Source organism: Anopheles cruzii, chromosome 2, assembly GCF_943734635.1.
Source record: "Anopheles cruzii chromosome 2, idAnoCruzAS_RS32_06, whole genome shotgun sequence".
Classification (NCBI taxonomy): Eukaryota; Metazoa; Arthropoda; class Insecta; order Diptera; family Culicidae; genus Anopheles; species Anopheles cruzii.
In genome coordinates this window covers 355,201-377,424 of record NC_069144.1, presented here as the reverse complement: position 1 = coordinate 377,424, position 22,224 = coordinate 355,201, and the positions used below count along the sequence as shown (strand labels likewise).

Here is a 22,224-nt window from a genome sequence, read left to right as displayed (position 1 = left end):
CTTTAAGAAAGAAAATGCTTGCAGCCTAACAGTGCCGCTACGCGATGCCTAGAACGTAGTGATAGTGATAAAAATCGCACAGTCTTTATCTAATTGTCATTTGTCGGGCCTTAAGAGTAGTATGCTGCTAATTCTACAACCTCCATATTCCGGTCCACGCAGGCAATCTGCTTGGCAAGAAAAAAGTAACGGCTCTCCATTGCTTCTGCGCTTCGGATCCTCATAAAACCGTTTATCAACTGAATAAAGGTCAATGAAAGGTCAATCGTTCCCTACTCAACAAGCTGCCACGGGTGATCTTTCTGCTAGTTTTAAGTACAAACATGAAAAGCACGACACGAAACCAGATCGTTATCTTATCAGAAGCCCGAATTTTGTTCGATTTCTTAATGAAGAATGCCAATTGCACCACGTCGTTCATTCATACATCACTGACGTACCGAATGGCGGCGAACTGGTGTTAACACAAATAAATAAGTATATTGGAAGCCCCATTGATCTTCGGCTTGCATATCGTATCGGTTCCCTAAGCAAGAACGGTCAAATCTCGGTGCACAATGAAACGAACAATCTAACAGTGTTGGAAACATAAAAAAGAAAGCATTAAAACATCGTCTCCTCGAGCGCGCCTCACTGGCCACTGGCGTTGATTATGAGTCGGGGCCATCAGCAGTCGGTCTGCAGGCCGGAGGGGCTGCAGTCCCCCCGGGGAGGTAAGCTGGTAAGGTTGTGGTGGTGATGATGGTGCGCACTTGGGCCCAGGTTATATTTTCATGCCCGTGTCCAGCTTGAGCGCTTGCTTCAGCACTTCGTAGGTCGAAAAGGATACGGCCACCATGGGAATGGCGCGTAGATAGTTGATCGACATCCCTCGGTACAGGCCCCGGATGATGCCGTTCTCGTTGTAGATGATGGATAACGTTTTCCACATACCCATGCTGAAAAAGCAGATTATCGGACAATCAAAAACCGGTATTAATAAAGGGTAACGAATGGCCAGTTTAATCGACACCAAGAAAGTGCTAATTAGAATATACTGAAAAAAAAATGGATCAATTAGATAAAGCGATAATGGACTGAAGTCACCGCCGGTCGGGCATAAGCATGTTAATTAGCAAGTTGGGTGTTGGGTTTTTATGAACATTTAGTGTCAGTGATTAGTCAATTGCGTCATAAAAGTTGAGAATTGGTTACTTGGATTAGTCAAGGAGGCATCTCTGAATCTATGAATCTATCGTTTGTATGAACTTTGGACGTCAACGAACGACTATTAATGTCTTCAGCGAACGTGCTCCTTTAGTTTGTTGGGTAAAATAGTCAAAAATTAACACATTTTTTTGGCATAAATTAAAACTGTGTTCATCTAATGTGGGTTAAATATAAACAGTGAACCGATATGTTGTCGAGCTTTAGCAACGCAAACCAAACCTTTATCTATGCTCATTTAAATTCGTGTTAGAAATCGCGGCGCGCTTCTAACGGTGTTTTGGTATCATTATGAAATGACCCGAAAACAGATTGGGTAGCCTTTTCACTGAATCTGAATACAATTAACCAGGGAAAAGTAGCGCAGAGGTCGCAATGTTCGCAGTTCACCTTCACGGAAACCCGTTTCCGTGGCATTCCGTGTGACATTAGAACCCACCCTTGACCGGTGAGAGAGGCTAAAGGTTTTATATGGGGTCTGATGGTCCGATAAAAGCCGGATCGATCTCTGCGCTGTGACAGGCGATGCCGCTCATGCAGGACTTTTTCAGATGGGTTGGGACTTGAGATGGAAGTATAGACATACTAACTACGCGAACTACGCCTTTGTCGTGCCGACGATTGAAACAGAAAGCCACCCATATGATTAAGCAGTCCGTCCGTCCGTCCGGCCGGCCCGTCGCCAGTCGCCGTATCGCTATCGTATCGATCAGCAAACTAAGATCTAAATGGCGAAGATCGTGCATAAATTATTCAATCAGCCATCGATGGGCGAAGATCGTGCAAACAGATGGCCGGTTCGCCGCCGAAGACGAAGTGAAAAGCGCACGCACGTGGATGGAATGTAAGCTGGCACACATCTCGCGAATACCCACCTCCTGTATTTGCATCGATCGCGCCGCATACGTTGTAGCGGCGATCGGTTCGTTTCGCCACGTTCGCAAATTAGTGTGCAATAGGGCAGTGCAGTGTTGTTATGTACAGTGTGTGTTGTAGACAGAGTCGTGTCATCATCATCGCGCCCCCGGCCGACGTCGTTGAACCGAAGCGCCAAAGTTACAGGTTATTGGTTATTGGACATCACAAACAAACCACCACCCGGAATTCCATCGCCGTGCCGTTGTCGTCGTCGTTGTTGTCGTGGTCGGTCGATTGTTGCGTTACCCAATCGGCCACACAAACACACACACACACACGGGAAGGGAGACAAAGTACAGCACCCCGGACCCGGACGATCGTTTTGCGAGTTATGCTCAACGGGTGCCGGCCACAATCGATGTAACGACCCGGTGTAAGTTGTGTTTCGTGATTTTGTTGTCCGGCCAGCGAGTCACCGATGCGAAGTAATTACAGTTGAGTCCCGCGATGAATGGATGGCCACCGATGGAGGGCCCGAGCCAGCCCGACGAGAGAGAGAGAGAGGGCCGATTCGCGCGCAGGTGTGTTTAACGATCATTTTCGATTTTTATGACCACAGAGCCACCACGGGAAACCACAAAACCCAGCGAAACCATCACCATTAACGTCAGTGGAATTCGTTTTTTTCCATGCCGAATTGCAAGCGAGCGAAAGAGTCATGAAGGAAGAAGATAAAACACAAATAGTTAGTAACGAAAGTGAAAGAAACCGTAGAGACCCCGCACAATAAGAAAGGCCGACGACCGCCGACAAACAATGGCCACAAGCGAAAAACGCGCTCCGTCGGTTAGGATTAATTACATCAATGTTTTGCCGAGGTCTGATGACGTTCGCGTACAGATTATGTTTCAATCTCCCCGCAGGGTGGCCGGCATTCGCGCGCGCGCTCGAGGAAGGCACACTACCATCGCAGAAGAAGCGATGAATTTCGCTTCACGTGAACGTCGTGCCGTGCCGTTAATTGCCGTGTTCCGTAAAGGGTTTAGCCGGCTGCGTGGCAAACTTCCTGGTGGGAACTTTGGTGCGTATTGGACTTTACGGGCCTGCTAATGACCAGAATCAATTCAATTCTGTTATTCGCCAAGGTCCCATCTCGATTTCGGAATCAAAGGCAAAGTACGACACAACCTGCCCGGACACTGCGTGCCATTCTAATAAAATCTTATCAGCCGTCCAAGACGCTCGGAACCAGGAAATCAAAATGCAGCACATCTGTCATTGTTTGCCGGAGGCGGGCACCTTCGGGAGAACCCGGATGAAAACGCGACAACGCTTCCGAGCGGACAAGAAAGTCCAAAATAAAACAGCCAAACCGGTTGCCGCCCGAACGAACTGGTGGCAAAACACCGCCGGCATCCACCGCACTGCCCGCGGCCGCGTTATGAGCCCCGCGCTGTGTTTGGGAAAGATTTCATCAGCGCATTACACAATGCCCAAAATGACAAGTCTCCGACGGTGTGTTGGCCACTCGCGCGAATGCCACGCTGGCGAACCGGCCCTCTCGGAGCCCGGTGACCGTCACCGCCACCGACCGACCGACCGATGATCGGTGATACGCGATGGGAAAGTTTATCATCCCAAGCGCGTCGCGGGCAAACCGTGTCTTGACCGGCTAACCTCGAAACGACATTCCACCGCTCCAGAGCTACACGGAGCGCCCGCGCGACGGTGGGTTTGTTGAGGGTGAAATTTGTAAATTTTAAAACACGCTCTTTTTTATGACGCGGTTGCCAACACGTGGTTCCGTGAGGGGAGACAACGAATCAATGCGTCACGTCGTTCAGAGAGGCGGCATTGTGTAGCCCGCAGACCGCAGGCCCGCCTGGTTATGCAATCGCGAATATGCAAATATGCTCCGTCAACACCGACACGGCCAAGAGCGGAAGAGATCGATTGAAGAAGGCACATATTTTAGCGACCCACTTGAGCGGCCAGCGGTCCACGGCACCCCTTTGTTTGCGGAGTGTCCCTTTCTGGCAGAGGTTTCCCTTTTCGACTATTTTTAGTCTTTTTTCCGCATGGCGAACGTCATCGCCGGGCCACGGCCAGCACGTGAATGGGAGTGCCAACGGAGCGCGAGTAGTGCGATAAAAGCGAGTGATGATGTGGCCACTGCGGAGGTTCGCTGCTTACCCGAATTTCGCCGTCTCCGGGTTCATCATGGCCAGCTGCATCCGCCGTCGGGTCACGTCCAGCGGGTAGGAGAACGACTGTGCCACGGCCCCGGCGAATCCTCCGCACAGGAGCTTGGCCGGCACGCAAAGGACCAGCCCGCCTGCGCAATAGAAGGTCGGGTGCACCGAGGACACATTAGCCACGGAACCGTCGATACATTGGCCGTTACGATTGATCACTTACCGGTGTTTCGATCACACTTCTTACACGTCACTCCCGGTGCGTACTTCATGCAGACAAACTTTAGCATCTCGAAACAGTAGAACGAAAATCCGGCGTACGGCACCATCCCCATCAGCGTGGGCACAAAGCCGCGGTACAGGGCGCGAACTCCACCTTCCTGCACCGATGGAGATACCAAAATTTACGATTAGTTTAATTATGCAAAATAGATATCGCTATCGACATATTTATTCATTTCGAATTTAAAAACAAAGCCATAAATTGCATGCTAACAAATAGAACGACTTCGTGTCTAATTAATATTCATATTGGCAAGCGACATGGTTTTTAAGGAAAACAGGATTACGTACCGTTCTGAAGATGGTTAAAGCTGTGTGTACAATCCCGTTGTACCGGTGTTCTCCGGTCACCTGAAATGCAAGCCGGGCTCGTATCGTGTCGAGCGGGTACGTTAAAGTGACGGCCGTTACACCAGCCGATGCTCCGGCGATAAACTTATCCGCGTGCTTGATCGGCAAGTTCGGGCCAAGCACCCTTCCGAGGTACTGTGATAAAGATTAGGGAGAATAGTGGAAGTTTCTAAGACATTTTGCCGTTTTAAGACCTCATTGCCTCAGAAGTGCTGACCATGAAAGGCACGCTTATCAAAGCAAATCGGGACCTACCTTTTTGTACATCTCAAAGGCGGTAAATTGGGTGGCAGCGTACGGAAATATCCGTACCATCTGTGCACCGTTGCCCTTGTAGAGGGCAAAGAAGGACTCTTTCTTCACGATGTGCTGCAGCCCACTGAACACTCCCAGATGTTTGTAGTGGATCGAGTGTGCCTGCAGCAGGATCTTAATCCGGTCGAGTGGGGCCACGGCCGTCTTCGAACACATTCCGGCCACACCTGAAACGAACGGATGATGACGGATGATTACTACTCATACTGCAGCTGTGGCCGGTGGTGTTTGCTCAATCGATTCCATTGGTCTTGATGTGCACATATCCCACTGTTGCACCATCATGTGTCTTAACAGTCGATGGATGACTTTATTTGCATTTACTTTGCGAACGTCAAATAGGAAAAAAAGGACTGAAGCAAGAATGTTGTTTGTTGTATGTTGTATTTGTTGTTGTTTGTTGTTGTAGCAAGAATGTATGTTTGTTTAAAAGCTTATTCAAATTTAAATACAAATTCTATCGCCAATTGGGCTCTATTGCAACGTGACTGACATCTTAACAGACAATATCAACTCTATGGAACGGAATCGATTCCGGGAGTCACAGAAGCACAATGAAAACATCAACTTGCTATGCGGTCGCGGTCCATTCCACATTTTTTTATAGAGGCTATCAACAGACCCAAACCCCCTCGAAGTAAAAACCCAAGCTGAAAATGAAAGTGGCAAAAAACGCGACATTTCCTCGAGGCGTGACGGAAGGCCACGGGTCGCCGTTTGAGAGATTTAAGGCATGAAGCTTCTTTCATCTCTTCCATAGGCCGCTCTGTAATGGGTCGTTAAGGTCATACGCACTTAAATCATAGTTGACGCGTAAAGGTGCGTAAAGTCAAATAAACGACGGCTACTATGTCCAATTTGGTATGCAACTCGCGTGGTAAGCAGCGTCAAATGGACGATGAGTGTGTGAAGTGAGTGTTAAAAAACATGTTTTCTGAATCTGAACGAAACATTTAACGGCATTTGTTAAATATTTGAAATATATTAGATTTTCGAGAGCAACACGTGGACAGTGTAGTGTTCATTTTAAAAGTAGTTAGTATGACTTGAATGCAAACTTCAGAGATCTGGTATCCATTTGAAGATGTTTCGCAAATTTATTGAAATTTATTTTATTCAAAATCTGAGTTAGTAGCAGGTGTGCAAAAATTCAACTAACCTCCAGCGAACAGATTTTTCATAATGAACTCCACATTCTTCCGGGACTGGTCGGTCGTTGTTACGGCCTGCGCCATGGCTTTGCTGTTTGCGTTTTTCTTTTCTTCGCTCGGTAATAATGCAACGTCCATGGATTCACGGTCTTCTTCGTTGCGTTGCTGCAAAATTCACCACACGCTGCCTTTTTCACGATCGATCAATCAACACGCCAAAAGTGGAGAGAAACCGCCAGCCAGTGGCGCTTCAAACGGTATTCACAGTGACCACACACAGTATCAATAGTAAACCGCATACAGCACAATTTCGAAGGCCTGAAGAAAGGTGTGTATCAGCTGGTAGGCACTGCAGCATAACACGTCACATGTATAAAAAAAAACACAATTTCCCTCCTTATCGCAGGTTTCGACTGAGTGCGTATGCTCAGTAGGCCACTGATCTTTTCCTCATTTTGCAAACATCGCACACAGCACTTTCTCTTATCACTTTCGGAATCAGCGAAACTGAAACAAATAACGGTCAACAATAAATGCCGCTCACACCACCGTATGTGAGGATGATGGACAGGCAAACAATCACGAATCAGGCCAACGGACCAGACGGCAATCGATTAAGGAGCCGTTTCGGAGGGTTTGCGGTCAGAACAACGGTCTTGGGTCGTTTTGTTTTACAGCATTTGCGTCACTGACACGTTTTGCGAGATTGAAACTATTGACCCCACAGCAAGTCAAAGTCCTTCTTCACTATCACCATGTGGAGCCTGCGTGGAAAGCGTCATCGCGGAGCGTAAAAAGAAGCGTAAAAGAGTCAAATTTAAAATTCAAAAACGAAATCATCAATTAGTCGAACTTCTGCGCGGCCACAGCACACTTTCGGCGGTACACACGAAACGTCGGATGATTGCGGCGAAGGAGAAAGTTGGTCGAAGAGACTGCCACTGAAACTTGGTATTCTTGCGCACCGTCAAGCCTTTCGGCTGCCGCCCGGAGATGGTTCGAATTCCAACGTGCGCTACTTAAAAGAAACGCTGAACGCCGCGATATCGGCTACTATTTATGAACGACGGAACACGTAAACAGGTTGTTTGTTGTTATAGAGATTTTGAGTTTGAGCCCAATGTTGTTTTTTTGTTTTGTTTAAAATTTTATGAAAGTTGTTTTTATGAAACTGAACCTAACTAAGACACTCGGAACCTAACATCCATGTTCAAACCTGACACCCGAGTCAACCTACGACAATCCCGAAAAAAGCCGAGCCAACCTACGACCATCCCGAGTCAACCTACGACCATCCCGAAGGTAACTCACAATTCATCTGGCACTCCTCGTTCCTACCCCCTCGGACCCACAAGCTCGCGATTCCGCAGAATCCGGGTGGTGTCGTTTCATTCGCTCCTTCGAACATGTTTGTTCCTTTCTCGCTCTTCCAACCGTAACGGGCAAAGTAACTCACGAATTCATCCGTCGTGCGATTTTTTCCTAACGCACTGTGGGGAATTTATATCGGATAGGTGCACACATTTAAAATGTTTTAATTTAATGCCTTATGAATTTGAACAAGGATATGAAATGATCGATGAGCTTAACCCATTGCGTTTGTGGGAATTTTTACCATCCAAATTATTACTCCTGAACTATTATTGCAACGTTTGATAGAGTACTAATGAGCCTTTTTTCATCCAAACTTAAAGCGATATTATCTACTTGATTAAATACATGAACAATCGCGATATCGTCGTTAATGTTTTCCTCCATGATAAAATTTCTTTTTACATAAATAGTAACTTGTTTGAGTTGCTTTATGTCCGCTATTTACCCACAATGCAACATGACGCTCAGTGAACAAAATTGAGTGCCCGAGTGACCAATGAGTGCCAATTATGTTCACTGGGTAAGAATGAATGTGAAAATCCCGAACAAATCCCGAACAAATCCGAGTCAACCTACGAAAATCCCGAACACGAAACGGGGAGGGAGAGTGGGGAAGGAGAACTGTCAAAACTTGGAGACCCATTAGCTGATGCAGTGGACACTTGTTTAAACAAACCAATAAGTTTTTGTAACGTGCTATAATATCTATCAACGATATGTGTAGAGTACTCTTACCTTATCGTCTTATCGTCAGAATCAAGTGAAAAAAGTATTCAAAATCATAAAATTCGTGGACAAAACTCGTTACATGCTAGCTGATGGGCTCCGGGAGCTGTCAAAACGTCCCGGCAGCCAAGTGTCAAAAAACCAAAACATCCTTTTCTGTGCCGCGTGTTGTGGTCTTGCGGCATAATTTCGTGTTTCCAAGAAGGCCAAATAATCCAACATCAAGATGCCGAAAGTAAGTTCGCGGCCAGGGCCGCCCCGGAAGACCCAGATGAACAAGGCGAAACACTCGATGAACCCGGAGCGGCCGGCGCAAGGGCTGAAAGGGGTTGCCAAGCCGCGCACGAAGGCAACCATCAAGCGGCTGCAGATGTACCGGAACTTCAAGGCCAAGCGCAACCGCGATGGCAAGATCCTGACGCCGGCCCCGTTCCAGGGTTGGGTCGCCAGTGGCACGGTGGCGCGCGTTGAACCGACGCCGAAATGGTTCGCCAACTCGCGCGTCATCTCGCAGAAAGCGCTGCAAAAGTTCCAAGACGAGATGGGCAAAGCGGTCAAAGATCCGTACAAGGTGATCATGAAGCCCACCAATCTGCCCATCACCCTGCTGAACGAAACGGCACGCTACCAGCGGGTGCATTTGCTCGACACCGAGAGCTACGACACGGTGTTCGGCAAGAAGAAGCTCCGGAAGCGCCCCTCGCTGAAGGTTCGCGATCTGGAGGATCTCACCCGGACAGCCGAGGAGTCGGCGGACAGATACGATGAGACGAAAGATCACGATTTGGAACGGGACGATGGTGGCGTGCGAGATGCGGTGCGCGAGTACATCTTTGCCGCTGGCCAAAGCAAGCGCATCTGGAACGAGCTCCACAAGGTGATCGATTCGGCGGACGTTTTGCTGCAGGTGCTGGATGCGCGCGATCCGATGGGAACGCGTTCGAAGTACATCGAAACGTTTCTGCGCAAGGAGAAACCGCACAAGCATCTGTTCTTCATTCTGAACAAAGTGGACCTGGTGCCGATCTGGGTGACGCAGCGCTGGGTGGCGCTCCTGAGCAAAGAGTATCCGACGATCGCGTTTCACGCATCGTTGACGCACCCATTTGGCAAGGGTGCGCTGATCAATCTGTTGCGCCAGATCGGGAAACTGCATGTGGACAAAAAGCAGATTAGCGTCGGATTCATCGGTTACCCGAACGTGGGCAAGTCGTCCGTCATCAACGCGCTGCGGAGCAAGAAGGTGTGCAAAGTGGCCCCGATCGCCGGCGAAACGAAGGTTTGGCAGTACATTACGCTGATGAAGCGCATCTTTCTGATCGACTGCCCGGGGGTCGTGTATCCGACCGCCGAAACCGACACGGAGAAGGTGCTGAAGGCCGTGGTGCGCGTCGAGTTGGTCAACAACCCGGAGGACTACATCGAGGAGGTGTTGCGGCGCATCCGCAAGGAGTACGTGGTCAAGACGTACGGCCTAACCGAGTGGGAAGATCATGTGGATTTTCTCGAGCAGATCGCACGCAAAATGGGCAAACTGTTGAAGAAGGGCGAACCAGATGTGCAGACCGTGGCCAAAATGATACTAAACGATTGGCAACGCGGGCGGCTGCCGTTCTACGTGGCACCGGAGGGCTTCGAGGTACCGAAGTCGGTCTCCGAACGGCCGCCAACCGAAACGGCAGAGGCCGGCGGCGAGGAACAAGCGAACGAAACGGTGCAAGGCGAAGACGCGGATCAGAAGAGTAGCTACTCGGGCGTGACGGCCACACCGACGCTTTCCGAGTCTGTACGGAAGGGCCGTGAACTGTTCCAGATACAGGACTTCCGAAAGATCAAGGTCAACCTGGAGTTCGAGAGCGAGGATGTTCGCGAGATCGACAAGATCGACCTGGAGTTGCTGGAGAAGCTGAAGGAGGAGAAAAAGAGCGAGGCCAATGCAAAGAAGGCCAACCGCAAGAAGACCGCCGGCGGCACCGACGATGGCGATTCATCCGGTATCAGTGACTTCTACTCGGAGGACGAATACGACGAAGATGCGGGTCGCGTGGTGCATCGCACCGCCCGGGAAAAGGTTGGCGATGGCTCAAAGAAACAGAAAGTGGCGCCCGCTGAGACCGAGGAACCGCAACCGGGCCCTAGCAGCTCCACGGCCACTACCTCCAAACCGACCGCGAAGCTTACGTCGAGACAGAAGCGAGCGATCGAACGTGCGGCGAAGCGCAAGAAGATCGGCAGCAATTTCTACGAAACGCACAACGTTAAGAATCGCAATCGAAACAAAAAGACCGACACGGACGACTGAGTTGGACAGTGGAGACCGTTTTATCTTCCGTTTTCCCTTCTAGCTATAAATATGAAGATTGAATAATAAATTCTGATTGTTTAAATCTTTAACGGACCACCCGCTTCACAACGTTTCTGTGTTCCGCGGTACACCCCCCGTCTAGTACCGTCGGTAGAGGGCACGGCTCACTTTGGCTAGGCTAAGGTCACAGACGGCCGGTATGGGATCTTTGGTTCGCAGCGACGGCAGATAGTCCGGATCTTTGCGCAGAAGACATTGCGATTCGTAGGGACAATCGCAAAAGTTGGCCACACGCACCGTCCGCTGCTGGTGCTGCTCGTTGAGGCGCGTTGCGTGCTTCTCGCAGTGTCGCTTAGCATTCCACCCGGCACCGTACGGATCGTCGACACGCTGATTGCAGCTTTGGCCATCCGGGAAGAGATATTTGCACCGAACGATGGCGTACCCATCGGTAATGGTTTCTCGTTCGTTCGCGTCCGGTGTCATGGCGAGCGCAAGCGAAGGATAGATTAGGAAGGCAAACAGCGTCACGGCCACGAGGGCCACAATCGGTATGAAGAGGGCAAAGTATTTGTCCGGTAGATAGACGAGACCGAGATGATCGAACACTGCGGTCGGAACGAATGCCCATACGACGTACATGGCAAAGAGTGTTTTGAAGAGCAGAAACAGTGCGAATCCGTAGATAGCACGACCGGGAGTTGGAGCTGGCGTATGTTCCGGCATGGCCCTTTGCTTCCGGCTGCGTTGTTAGTAGTGCAGATACTGCTCCGATACGGGCGGACCGAACTGATCGAGTGTTTCGCAGCACAGAATAAGCGACTCCAAGAATGCGGTCAGTCCGACGCGCACGTTTTTCGGCTGCTCGCCGGATAGTTCCAGGAGCAGGTAATTGTCCCCCTCGTGTTTGATCGTTTTCGCTACGAAGCTACGGTGTGGCTCGCTATCAACTCGCAGCGCATCGAACGCTATTTCCGCGTGACGCCTGCTGGGGAACGGGATTCTTAGCGATCTGTAGAGGAGAAAAAGTACCAACGGATTATGTATTCGCAAGGCAAGGTTTATGTTCTACGCGAACTTACACGCTTGTTTCTCCAGCGGTGCTCATAGTGACTAATGTGAATTGTGAATATCTAATGACTCTAACTAGCACTTGTGGCTTCAAAAGAAATCATTGAACTTTTGGCACAGAACATGAAATTAGCAATTGATAAAGAAGAGCAGTAAATTTCTTGTTTACATTTTACAGCAGACAAACGGTGAACCGGTTCACAACGGTTTACCGGTTCAGATTTAACGAAACTCTCCCGTGCTGTCAAAGTGAGAGTCTGGTTGTATCAAAAGTTTGGGTGATTTCGAACAACGGCAAACCGCTATCGAGGAATAATAATACAAAACAATAGATTACTGACTTACTTGAACGCGTGTATTACACATAAAATGTTAAAGTTAATCAAAAACACATGCAAAGAAAACAAAAACGTTGAAAACTTGTGTCGAAAAGAATATGTCCGCCTGTGTAACCTAAATTTCCCATAGTGCATCGTTTCGGTCAATCGCGAGAACAGCGAAGAAAGAGCATTTTGTAGTGATGTAGTGCAAGAACGCGTAGCCGTGGTAAGTTCGCCTAATATCGTGAAAAGGGTTATAGATCTTTTGCACATCAAGCTCCAAAGTTTCTAAAGGTTTCTGAAGATTGGTTGGTTGCTTCCGGAGTTCCTTAAGATGCGAACAAAAGAATCTTTGTGAGTAGTTGTCAGAATGTCAGAACGCGTCCGCGAGAGAAAGAAGGTAAACATTCGTAGCAGAGAATATCATCATCCTGCCTCATCATCTTTCGTGTGACTGTGTTCTCGGTACGGTGCATTAGGAGCGCATAAATTAGTTTGAAGTGCTCTTCGCAAACTCGACGATGACGGCTTCTTCCTATTTGCGCCGGAAAAGCAGTTTGTGCAAGTGTTTCCGTTCCTCCAGCTTACCTTTTCTTCTATTTGTTTCCCGTAGTTCGTGAGCGCATCAGTGTGTGTGTGTGTTTGCTTGTGTAACGATGCAGCCGCCTACTGTTCGTCCTGTGAAGTCTTTCATGGCCAAGCGGCAGAATGCATGAATAGTGCGGTGCGGTAATCGAATCATCATCGCCGCGACCTTCAGCGAGAGAGCCGAGCGAAGAAGAAGCGCTGAGCAAAAAACACGCCAGCGTCGGTGTCCGTGCCGAGAGTGTGTCCAGCTGGAGAATCAGCGCCCTGTGTCGGCGTGCGTGCAGTTTCGATTCCGTGCTTTATGCTACCATCTGTGGGTGCGAAGTTTTCCTCCGGTGACCACACGGAATCGTAGAATCCCAGGCGAACTCCAGAGTGTAAGAGAGAGAGAGAGAGAGAGAGAGCGAGAGACAAAGTGCTGATCGATCGATCGTTCGTAATCGTTCTGCAACGCCTACTGGACGACGGTGTTTGTTTAGCGATTTAGCGACCCGGATCGGGTGTCCGCGACCCGAACAAACCGCCCGCACCTCCGGTGACCACCGAGCGGGGGCCTTCCCGCTTCTTTCTTCTTCCGCACGAAAGTGAACCGGGCGGTGGCTGCGACATTCGCAGCTTCCAACCGCGTCCAGCGAACGGCAGCACACTGGGAACCCGGGTACGGCTCTGTCGGCAAACGATGGCCGAGGTGGGCACCAGCTCCAGCGGTGACGGGGAATCGGCCGCCCCGGACAAACCGAAGGGAACGGTCAAGTTCAGCGAAGCCGACCTGGCCGCCATCAAGCAAACTAGCGACACGCTGAAGGTGAGCAATCTGTTCGGGAACCGAAACCTTTCGGTGGACGGGAAAAGAGAATGTATTGGCCCGAGGAGCAAGGAAACGCCCGGTTTCTGTCACTCTATTTCGGATGGTACGCGGGTTTTCCACCGGCGGCGACGGCTAGGGAAAATGGGAATGAAAAAAATCAATATTTCAACGCTCCACGTCCGTCAACGCTGCTCCGGGTTGTGCTGCTGCGTGTGCGAGGGAAAGGAAGCGGAAATTGCTCACTCAGGAGAGCGAGAGAGAGAGCGAGACGGAGCAGGTCGGTCGGCCAAATTTAAGACAGTAAAGAGTGAAAAGAACATGATCCGTGCCCCATCCTGTCTTGCCCAGTAAACATGCGATATGCGCGGCGCGTGTTCCGTGGCGATGCCGGCCCCAAGGGTGAGGACGATTAACCGGTTACGGCCTTTGGTGGTTTTTCCGACGTCGCTGTAATCGGAGCCGAAGCTGGCGGGAAGGGAACACTAAAAGGATTGCCATTTCCGTTCATCGTCGGCGTATCTATCATGTTAGCTATTTTTAGGTCAACAAAACAATCCCTTTTAATGCAGAGGAGGTCAAACATTGCGCGTAAAATAAACAGCAAAAACCCTTTTTGTAGCCCTGAGTACGGCGCCCATATTTATCGTCCGTTTCGATTTGTTCTCGTTTGTTTTAGCGAAATCCAAAGATCGACTTCAGCAAAGCGGATCTACTGAAGCTGCTCAGCTACCTGGAGGGGGAACTGCAGGCACGGGACGTCGTGATCGCGGTGCTGAAGACGGAAAAGATAAAGCATCTGCTGACGGCACCGCGCTACAGCAAAGTGGCCAACCTGAACGACCCGCATGCGGCCCTGTTTCGCGATCAGCTAGCGGCCAGCGGCAACATTGCCAGCCGGCAGTCCTCCATCCAGGCGGCCCAGTCCGAGCACGAGATGCGCCTGATGAACGACCAGCGGAGCGGTGTCCGCGAGCAGATGGATTCGCTGGCCACGCTCGTGATGCAGCAGCGTCAGGCGCAGGCCAAAATGATCGAAGCGCTGAAGGACGCCGAAGAGCGCCACAAGCGCGTGGTGCAGGAGCTGTACGATGAACGGCGCAAACACGAGCACACGACGGCCCAGGGTGACGACATTACGTACGGGCTGGAGATCGAGCGGTCGCGCCTGCGGCAGGAGCTCGATCACGAGCGCGAACAGCACAAGGTGGTCGAGATTGAGCTGCAGAAGATTCAGGAGCAGTTCGAGGCGGAAAAGAATCGCCAGAAACAGATCGTCCTGCTGTTGCTGGCGGAACGGAAGAAAATTATTATCAAGTACATCGAGGAACGCAAGCGAAGCGAAGACCTGGCCCAGATACTGTCGGAGGAGAAGCAGCGCGTCGACACGATCGCCGAAGGGCTGGAGGAAGAGAGCAAAAAATCACTCCGGATGGAGGCCGAACTCGAGAAGCAGGCGCAACAGTTTAAGATCGAACGCAAACTGCTTCACCAGAGTCTGGCGAAGGAGGAAAAACGGTACGTTGCTGGCCGGTGGCCACTTGCCGAGTTCGTGGCAGGAATCGTTTACTTCATTGCGTAATCGTCGCTTCACAGCAGTGATTTCATGGCCACTCGCTGTTATCAGAATAACGCAATGAAGTGCGATGATAAGCGCGATGAGATAATAGCTTCGGTGAACTTTCGGGAAATTGCCGTAGATAATCCAATCAGCAGGAATGGTGCGCACCTGTGGAACCGAAACTGACTTCCCATGATAAGTTTCGTAGGTTGTAACATTAACCGATCGTGTCCTTTCCCCTTTTTTACTTTCCGGCCAACGACAGAGTAAAAGATCAGGAGGTAGAAATATTGCAACTGAAGGCGGAAATTGAGTTGCTGCGAAAGCAGGGCGGAATACGGCATCCGCTCGTGGCACCGCAACTACCGACCAAGCCCGGTGGCCTCGTACCGTCGCGTCCCTCGATCGGTGGTGCCGGCAGTGGTGTCTCTCCCGCCAGCAGTATTCCCGGAAGCGGTGCAACCTTGACAAGCGGTGGTGTCGTGGGTAAGTCAACTTTATCACCCCTTCTTCCGGAGTCACCAACGGATCGGCCGCAGTGATCGTAGTGATCGGTGGGATCTTAAACGGGATCTTCTTTATCTTGCTTCCTTCTCACGCACTTCCTTCGCAGCAGCAGGAGGGCAGGTGCTGCCGGGTGTCCTCCCGGGGCAGATGATTAGTAGCATGGCGACGAAGGTGGTCCAACCGACCGCAACCGTATCGAGCGTTCCCGTGTCTGCACCAAGTAATGTGCATTTCCATATACGAATGTTTTTGGTTCCCTGTTTCGAGCTTATTATTCGCTATTTCATCGTCCTTTTTTTTTGTTTCAAACGTTTCCATTTCTGCTTTCTGCTGTGTATATTTTGTGTTTCCAATTGCTTGTTAACCATCGGATGCTAATACTTTCAAAAACCGCTTATCGATTTCGACAGCCACCGGCATTGCGAGATCCGTTTCTCCCGGGCAACTCATTCGCCAGACGGCCATTTCGCAACTGTCCATCACTTCACCCAACACCGGGGCGCAGATGGCGGGCTCCAGTCCTGGAGGCGCTGCAGGAGCCACGCCATCGGACGCGTACGCCAGCACCACACCAGCGGGAAAGGTAAGCTATCTTTGGCCCCATACGGCCCCATTTACATCATACCAGTTTCGAGTGTGACGAGTATCCTCATTTTCACATTACTCAATTTGCTTGTATTGAGTACCGGTTCCGGTTGAGTTTGTTTTTGTTTTTGTATCTGTGTTGTACGCTTAACGGTGACGGGAAGGTGGCAGAGGGCGTCCGAGGGTAGTGTGAGCCCGTGGGACAATCTTTCACAGAACCCTTTCCGATCTTCCTGTGGAGTAAGGAGTGACCTACGTCCCACGTCGCTCGCAGTTGTGTTTGTTTATTTTTTGGTTGATTTATGCTTCTGGCCTCTTTCTCTCTCTGTTTAGTATTTGTTTGTACTTTTGCTTGAATCTTTCACCCTCATTTCTCACCGTCTGTTTCATGAAGTCATGAATGCTGTATCATCTTTTGTACGCCGTTTTTGTCGATCGTTCTGCAAATCTTGTTTCGGATTTGTGACGAGTTGTAGCTATTTTAGCATTGGTTTATTGTTTTTGTGAGCTTCACATAACTGCACCGCTACCGATCACGTTACATTTTCGAAAACTCACCCGTCCGACAGTGTAACAGAAAAACGAGCCGATCATCCTTTGGTTTGCTTACGATGCGCCCGACATATTACGTTATTATACATTGTACATTGTTAGAAATCGTTTGCATCGTGTTCATAGTTTGCAAAACGAACACACTTCATGTAGTGGTGCAGAAGTTGTGTATCTAAAACCGATCGAAGATCGAGTGCGTTGGCTGTGTTTCTAGTTTTTCAAAACGTAGTTCTTAGAACATTGATTACACGTACACAATCCTACCGCAAAACCGCCGTTATCCTCTCTAATTAGCTAATTTTGTTTTTCTCACTTTATTTTCCAACCCTGTCTCACTAAATTATATCTATAACACCAAACACAAAAAAACCGAAACCCCAAATCCGATCGTCGGAAACTTGCGCGATCCGCGATGATCACTACCACGTGTATACAGTAAAACGATAGACACATGCAACACACGATGAAATCGGACGACGGCATGAACGATCGGTCGATCTTCCTTGCGATCCCGTTTTTTAAGTTGAATCACACCGAACCCCCATTATCCTTTGTTCCTTCGCTTTCCAACACCTTTCCCCGCCAAAGACAGGATTTTATGTAGGGTTTTTGCGTTGCTTCTTTCGGTTACCAATAACGTAGTCCAGGACCCCTAACCATAGGGAAGACCGCAGGGCAGCTGAGCCGATTGTGTGCCACTAATAGCTTTTATCATTAACAACGCTCTTTTTTGAGGCAGATTGATCGTGGGCAAACGATCGCGGGGACAGAAGAGGCCATAGGGAAAGGTTGAATTAGAGTGAGCAAGAGTTGTGCTGCGCGCGCTGCTATGTTTTGTATACATTCGGTTTCGGACGGTTTAGCTGTTTAATTTAACTAATCTAATTATTAATCTTTAAATAGTTTCGCGCAACGCGCAATATCAGTTACCCAACATTTAACGCAACATTCTAACAATGTGGCCGTTTTTCGTTTTGGCGTATAAGGTTGATAACACCCATTCTGTATTCGAACGTTTGACAACACTAAAACACAAACAAACAAACAACTACCAACTACTAAAACACTAAAGTAATAAAAACTAACCGTAAAACCAAAGTATCAATCAATCTTATTGTAAAGCCGAATGCAAATTTTGAAAAACAAAACCAAACCAAATCGAAAAATCTCAACACCGAACTTGTTTTCTGCACATCACTTCTTATAACTTCGAACCTTCCACCCTCTGGCGGACCCGTGACCCCCCGAAACTCACAGATGACCAGTGTGGGCGTTCGTAAAGCGGTGGGCGTTGCAGCTGTGACCGTCATTGGATCGGCGCCCGGAGCAGGAGCAGGATCATCGGCCGGATCTCCATCCGCCATCGGCGGCGTCTCGTCGACGGCGACCATCAAGAAGACAATAATTCCACCGGTCGGTGGGCGCGGGGTGCCACCGCCGATTCCACCCAACAAGCCGCAGATACCGCCGAAGCTGTCGGGCACATCGGCCGTTGCAGCGGTGGCCGCCGGTGCCATCTCGTCCCGCATACCGTTTCTCAGTCACGCTGGTGGTGGAAGCAGCGGAAGTAGCAGCAGCAGCAGCGGAAGCAGCACCGGCAGTATTGGGTCCCTGGGCAGCACCACGACGCCCGTCAGTCCGGTCGGCAGTAATGGCACCTTTGGCTCGGCCGTCGGCAGTAGTGCTAGTAGCAGCAGCGTAGTGAACAACAACGCTCCCATTGCCAATAGCAACGTGCCACTGTCGGCCAGCAACACAATCTCACAGAGCACCGCTAACAATGCTATGCCGGCAAGCGCCAATGTGAACGCCTTACCGCAGCAACATCACCATCATCCTCATCCAGCTCCACCTCCGACACTTCATTCACATCATTATCTTCACCATGTTCCGCACGGTTCCGCGGCGGCGGTCACGGCACAGCACCAAGCCTCCGTCAATAATGTTATCGCCTCTCCTACAGTTGTCAGTGGCGTTGTCCCAGCAACCGCAACAGCAGCAACAATCGCAGCAGCCTCAGTCGCACCAACAACCACCACCGCATCAGCCATCACATCTGCACCACAACAAAGTCTTACGCCGCCAGCAGGCTCATCTCCATCCGTTCCATCAACCGCCGGGGGGCCATCAGAAATACTGACAAACATCGGCTGCGAAGGTGGGATCGTGTAAAAACGTTCGCTACTAAAGCAACGCAGCCCCTCCAGGAATGCTTACACGCTAACAACGTTTGGTCCTAGTAGCCATAGGGCGCTAGCAAGATGCTCGCTGGCAAGAAGTGGCTTACTCATCTCATGATGGTGCTTTAGACGTCTCCCGTGAATAGTAGTGTTACGTGAGCATTTTCGTTTTGATTTCGACGCGTGTGCGTGCATTTTTATTAAGTTTGGAAAACGTACTTCGTTTGGTTCTTATCACATTCGCTAGTCATAGATAGATCGAACAAAGTCCAACACCTCCCATCACACATCACTTGCGAGAGAGAGTACTCACGAAAAAAACGTAGGACAATTACCCCTTGGCGAGTACTTATCGATTGGATTCGTTGGAATAATACGGTGTTAGTATGAGAATTGGCTCATATGACTGGTACGATAGCGAGCACTTCATTTTAACTGAATTTTGTGGCAATAGTCAACTGCGCAACTCATACATCACTTAGTCTCGCTTGCACCGTTGAAGTTGTACTAATTTAGTTTAAATAGTTTTACATTGCGGCATAGGCTTTTAATTTCTCACTGCAAAGCTTTTCAATAGCAACTAATACTTTGTTGAATCAGTGATAGCCTTGTTTGGTGCGCAACAGCGAACGATTTTGGTGCTTTTTAACCAGTGTACTTGGATCCCCGTTTCGATTGAAGCATCCGACATCTTCCACCGCGCATCACAATGCCTGCATTAGCGCATCATAGTACACACAGAAAACATGAATCGCACCAGGCATTAACCGACAGCTTCTTCGACACGGTCTCATGTCGTGTCCCAATGAACAAGGGGTCATACGTTGCCTGCCTGCCTGCTGCAATCTTAGAAGCAATTCGCATCTGCGATCATTGTAACCACACATAGCATACACATTTAGAGACTAACTCGAAGACCCGTGCCGTGCAATAGGATTTGAAGGCGTTTGCGTGCAGAAAGAGAGAGCGTATAACAGTATATAAATATCAAACAAATGAAACCCAGCTTCTTGTGGCGCAACCCTTTTTGACTGCCTAAAGTTTCTCGTTTGGGTTGCCAGTTGCGTAGTGCCCAGTCGTTCAGAGACAATGCATGCATTCGTAAACCTCTAGCCCGTTAGTAGTTTCCTTAAAGAAAAACACTGAAAGCAATACTAAGCGTTATACTAAAAGCATGATGTAAAAGCAGACAAATCATTCGGAATCCTTCGGCCCACAGTAGTAGTAGATTGTGGAACCAATAGAGTTATAATATGCCCCCCAACAGTGTGTGTTACATGGCAACGGAGGTGGCTTCACTTCAACGCTCGCGGTGCTTGCTATTTGATGTACAGAGTAGAGCTGCGTATGGTGTGCGATCCGAGTAGTCTCTTCGTTGAGCTTCCAGTCATTTCTGTCAGTTTTGTTTTCCCACGGGGAAGGTCCCGACTATGGGAAGTCGTCCGATGCAAGAGTGCAGCTCACAGATTGTGTCTTACGGTATCGTTTTGCCTTTGACGCGCACTGGTCAGGGATTGAGGGCAACACAATAAGACGAAGGGCGAAGAGAACGCTTTCTGTCTCGGTAGAGCTATCTGTATTGTTTGAATTGCTGATTACTGTAAGAAATTAACCAATAGTAATAGGTATGATAATGCTAGTAAATTTGCTGTGATTCTCCGATTTTGTACTCCTTCCCTTCTACGACTTTACTCTTTCCAACGAGGCACTGAATGCGCTGCACGGTGCTAAGAGAATCGACTGGTGTGCTCAAATGACTGGAGGGAAGCATTCTAACCCCACCATCCAGTGAGATTGGTACAAAATGGATTCTTCCGAAACGCGATCGTCAGAGATCGCGACTCTTTGGTTGGTAGAATATTTTTCGATGTAGCATTTTTTGCGGTAAGCCTGGTTACGCTTTTAATGTGCATATTGCATCACGCATTAGGTAAATTATGTTGCCGTTCTGGCTGAATAACCGATGGCGAGTTGTGTGGGACAAGAAACCACTCCCAGGCAGAGATTGTCGAAGGCATTATTTCAGTGAAACAATACTAACCCAATAATGAACTAGAATAGACAGAAAAGTAATACATCACGTGGTTTTTGTAGAATGAAAGTCGTACTCTATGGACTGTTGACGTGCCAGGTGCCGAAAATCTCGGATGGGCTCACGGATTATCGCTACCAAAAGTGATGTGATACTTCCCAGCTAAGACTTACCGTAGGCTAAAATATTCACGTTATCGTTTCGTATGCTGTCCTTCGACATTTCTCAGTTTTCTCCGGTGGCACTAACATCACATCTAATCAGTGTTTTATACAGCGACTACCCTGTGATTCTGTGACGGCAACGCGGGTATGCCCTTTTTTGTTTCGTCGCTCAACTTACACTACACCTTCGGTCCTTCGGTCATTACACACTGCGTCCCGAACAGTGCGATGGTATTAGCTATACAAAGATAGGACAAACCGTACAGGGCAACCAATAGACCCAAGCGTATGTGGCACCACATTTTGCAGGGCAACATACAGAAACGTGTTACAATATTAATCGCAACAACATAACCAAAACCATGTAATTAACTGTGTCTGTAAATTGATGCTACAACTTACGGTTAAACGAAAGGCAATCTTAGTTGAATACAACAAAATGGCGCCTGCCGGCGCGCGGTTCGGCAGTCGAAGTAATGTAAAAAGCGAAACACATGCTGTATTAGGTACCCGCCCTACATAAATGCAAATAAACTTATATATTCGATACATTCACTCCGTGTTCCAGCTCATTATGGTTTTGCTCATTATGGAGCGCATGGCTCAATTTTAGTTCTGCAGAATTATGTTGTCCGTGGGTCTTAAGGAGAAACACTACAATTGAACACATCACACAGCTGGCCACACCCTTATCTAGCCGCCGTTTTCGGAGATCCACGCGACGAGCTCGTCCTCGATCACCAGCTTTCTATTATAATTGGTTTATTTATTTGGCGGACGCAGTCAACCGAGAGGCCGCCGTCGATGGCAAACAGGGACACCACCTTGCCACACGTGATGTCCATCTTGGAAGGAACGGGGGCTTAGATCGGGCTCAGCAGCACAGGAGCCGTTTCCTGGGTTTTCAGCTGCTACGTATGCTGAGAGGGAAACACATCCCGTACGATGTGTATCGAGGGCGTTCCGACGATGCTGCAAATCCGCGGGATGCCCAGCTTCCGGTTGAACACGCCGGACTGCTTCAGCCAGCAGAGGATGCACTTGGCCCCATATGCTCTTGCCCTGCAATGGAAACGCCGGCTGCTTCCAGCCGTTC

The 22,224-nt window shown here is 49.3% G+C and overlaps 5 protein-coding genes across 5 annotated transcripts; 2 read left to right on the top strand and 3 right to left on the bottom strand.

The window, feature by feature from the left end:
- Positions 1–371: 371 nt before the first annotated feature.
- Positions 372–6,683, bottom strand: LOC128269229 (solute carrier family 25 member 16-like). The gene is made up of 6 exons (XM_053006632.1): positions 6,367–6,683; positions 5,148–5,374; positions 4,833–5,027; positions 4,483–4,639; positions 4,258–4,399; positions 372–938 (listed from the first exon to the last, which is right to left on the bottom strand). The coding sequence occupies exons 1-6, from the start codon at positions 6,494–6,496 to the stop codon at positions 764–766; spliced, it is 1,026 nt and encodes a 341-aa protein (XP_052862592.1). The 5' UTR covers positions 6,497–6,683; the 3' UTR covers positions 372–763.
- A 1,957-nt stretch (positions 6,684–8,640) lies between these two features.
- LOC128268662 (nucleolar GTP-binding protein 2) lies at positions 8,641–10,850 on the top strand. Its single transcript, XM_053005828.1, has one exon. The coding sequence runs from the start codon at positions 8,685–8,687 to the stop codon at positions 10,758–10,760; it is 2,076 nt and encodes a 691-aa protein (XP_052861788.1). The 5' UTR covers positions 8,641–8,684; the 3' UTR covers positions 10,761–10,850.
- On the bottom strand, positions 10,764–11,489 carry LOC128268663 (uncharacterized). The gene has a single exon (XM_053005829.1). The coding sequence runs from the start codon at positions 11,487–11,489 to the stop codon at positions 10,902–10,904; it is 588 nt and encodes a 195-aa protein (XP_052861789.1). The 3' UTR covers positions 10,764–10,901.
- Positions 11,490–11,513: 24 nt separating this feature from the next.
- LOC128268664 (EKC/KEOPS complex subunit LAGE3) lies at positions 11,514–11,988 on the bottom strand. Its single transcript, XM_053005830.1, has 2 exons — positions 11,846–11,988; positions 11,514–11,775 (listed from the first exon to the last, which is right to left on the bottom strand). The coding sequence occupies exons 1-2, from the start codon at positions 11,869–11,871 to the stop codon at positions 11,514–11,516; spliced, it is 288 nt and encodes a 95-aa protein (XP_052861790.1). The 5' UTR covers positions 11,872–11,988.
- A 1,433-nt stretch (positions 11,989–13,421) lies between these two features.
- On the top strand, positions 13,422–19,064 carry LOC128267608 (CTTNBP2 N-terminal-like protein). Its single transcript, XM_053004486.1, has 6 exons — positions 13,422–13,547; positions 14,227–15,065; positions 15,374–15,585; positions 15,722–15,835; positions 16,026–16,198; positions 18,010–19,064. Exons 1-6 carry the CDS (start codon positions 13,422–13,424, stop codon positions 18,922–18,924), a joined length of 2,379 nt encoding a protein of 792 aa, XP_052860446.1. The 3' UTR covers positions 18,925–19,064.
- Positions 19,065–22,224: the final 3,160 nt, after the last annotated feature.

Bases quoted from the DNA above. Each gene is read 5' to 3' on its own strand.
- LOC128268663 (XM_053005829.1), bottom strand. From the start codon at position 11,489: ATGCCGGAACATACGCCAGCTCCAACTCCCGGTCGTGCTATCTACGGA.
- LOC128269229 (XM_053006632.1), bottom strand. From the start codon at position 6,496: ATGGACGTTGCATTATTACCGAGCGAAGAAAAGAAAAACGCAAACAGC. The intron at 5,375-6,366 runs GTTAGTTGAATT...CGTTCGTTTCAG, and splicing joins GAAAAATCTGTTCGCTGGAG to GTGTGGCCGGAATGTGTTCG. The intron at 939-4,257 runs GTAAGCAGCGAA...CTGCTTTTTCAG, and splicing joins CCGGAGACGGCGAAATTCGG to CATGGGTATGTGGAAAACGT.
- LOC128267608 (XM_053004486.1), top strand. From the start codon at position 13,422: ATGGCCGAGGTGGGCACCAGCTCCAGCGGTGACGGGGAATCGGCCGCC. The intron at 13,548-14,226 runs GTGAGCAATCTG...CGTTTGTTTTAG, and splicing joins AAACTAGCGACACGCTGAAG to CGAAATCCAAAGATCGACTT. The intron at 16,199-18,009 runs GTAAGCTATCTT...CGAAACTCACAG, and splicing joins GCACCACACCAGCGGGAAAG to ATGACCAGTGTGGGCGTTCG.
- LOC128268662 (XM_053005828.1), top strand. From the start codon at position 8,685: ATGCCGAAAGTAAGTTCGCGGCCAGGGCCGCCCCGGAAGACCCAGATG.
- LOC128268664 (XM_053005830.1), bottom strand. From the start codon at position 11,871: ATGAGCACCGCTGGAGAAACAAGCGT. The intron at 11,776-11,845 runs GTAAGTTCGCGT...TCTCCTCTACAG, and splicing joins ACCGCTGGAGAAACAAGCGT to ATCGCTAAGAATCCCGTTCC.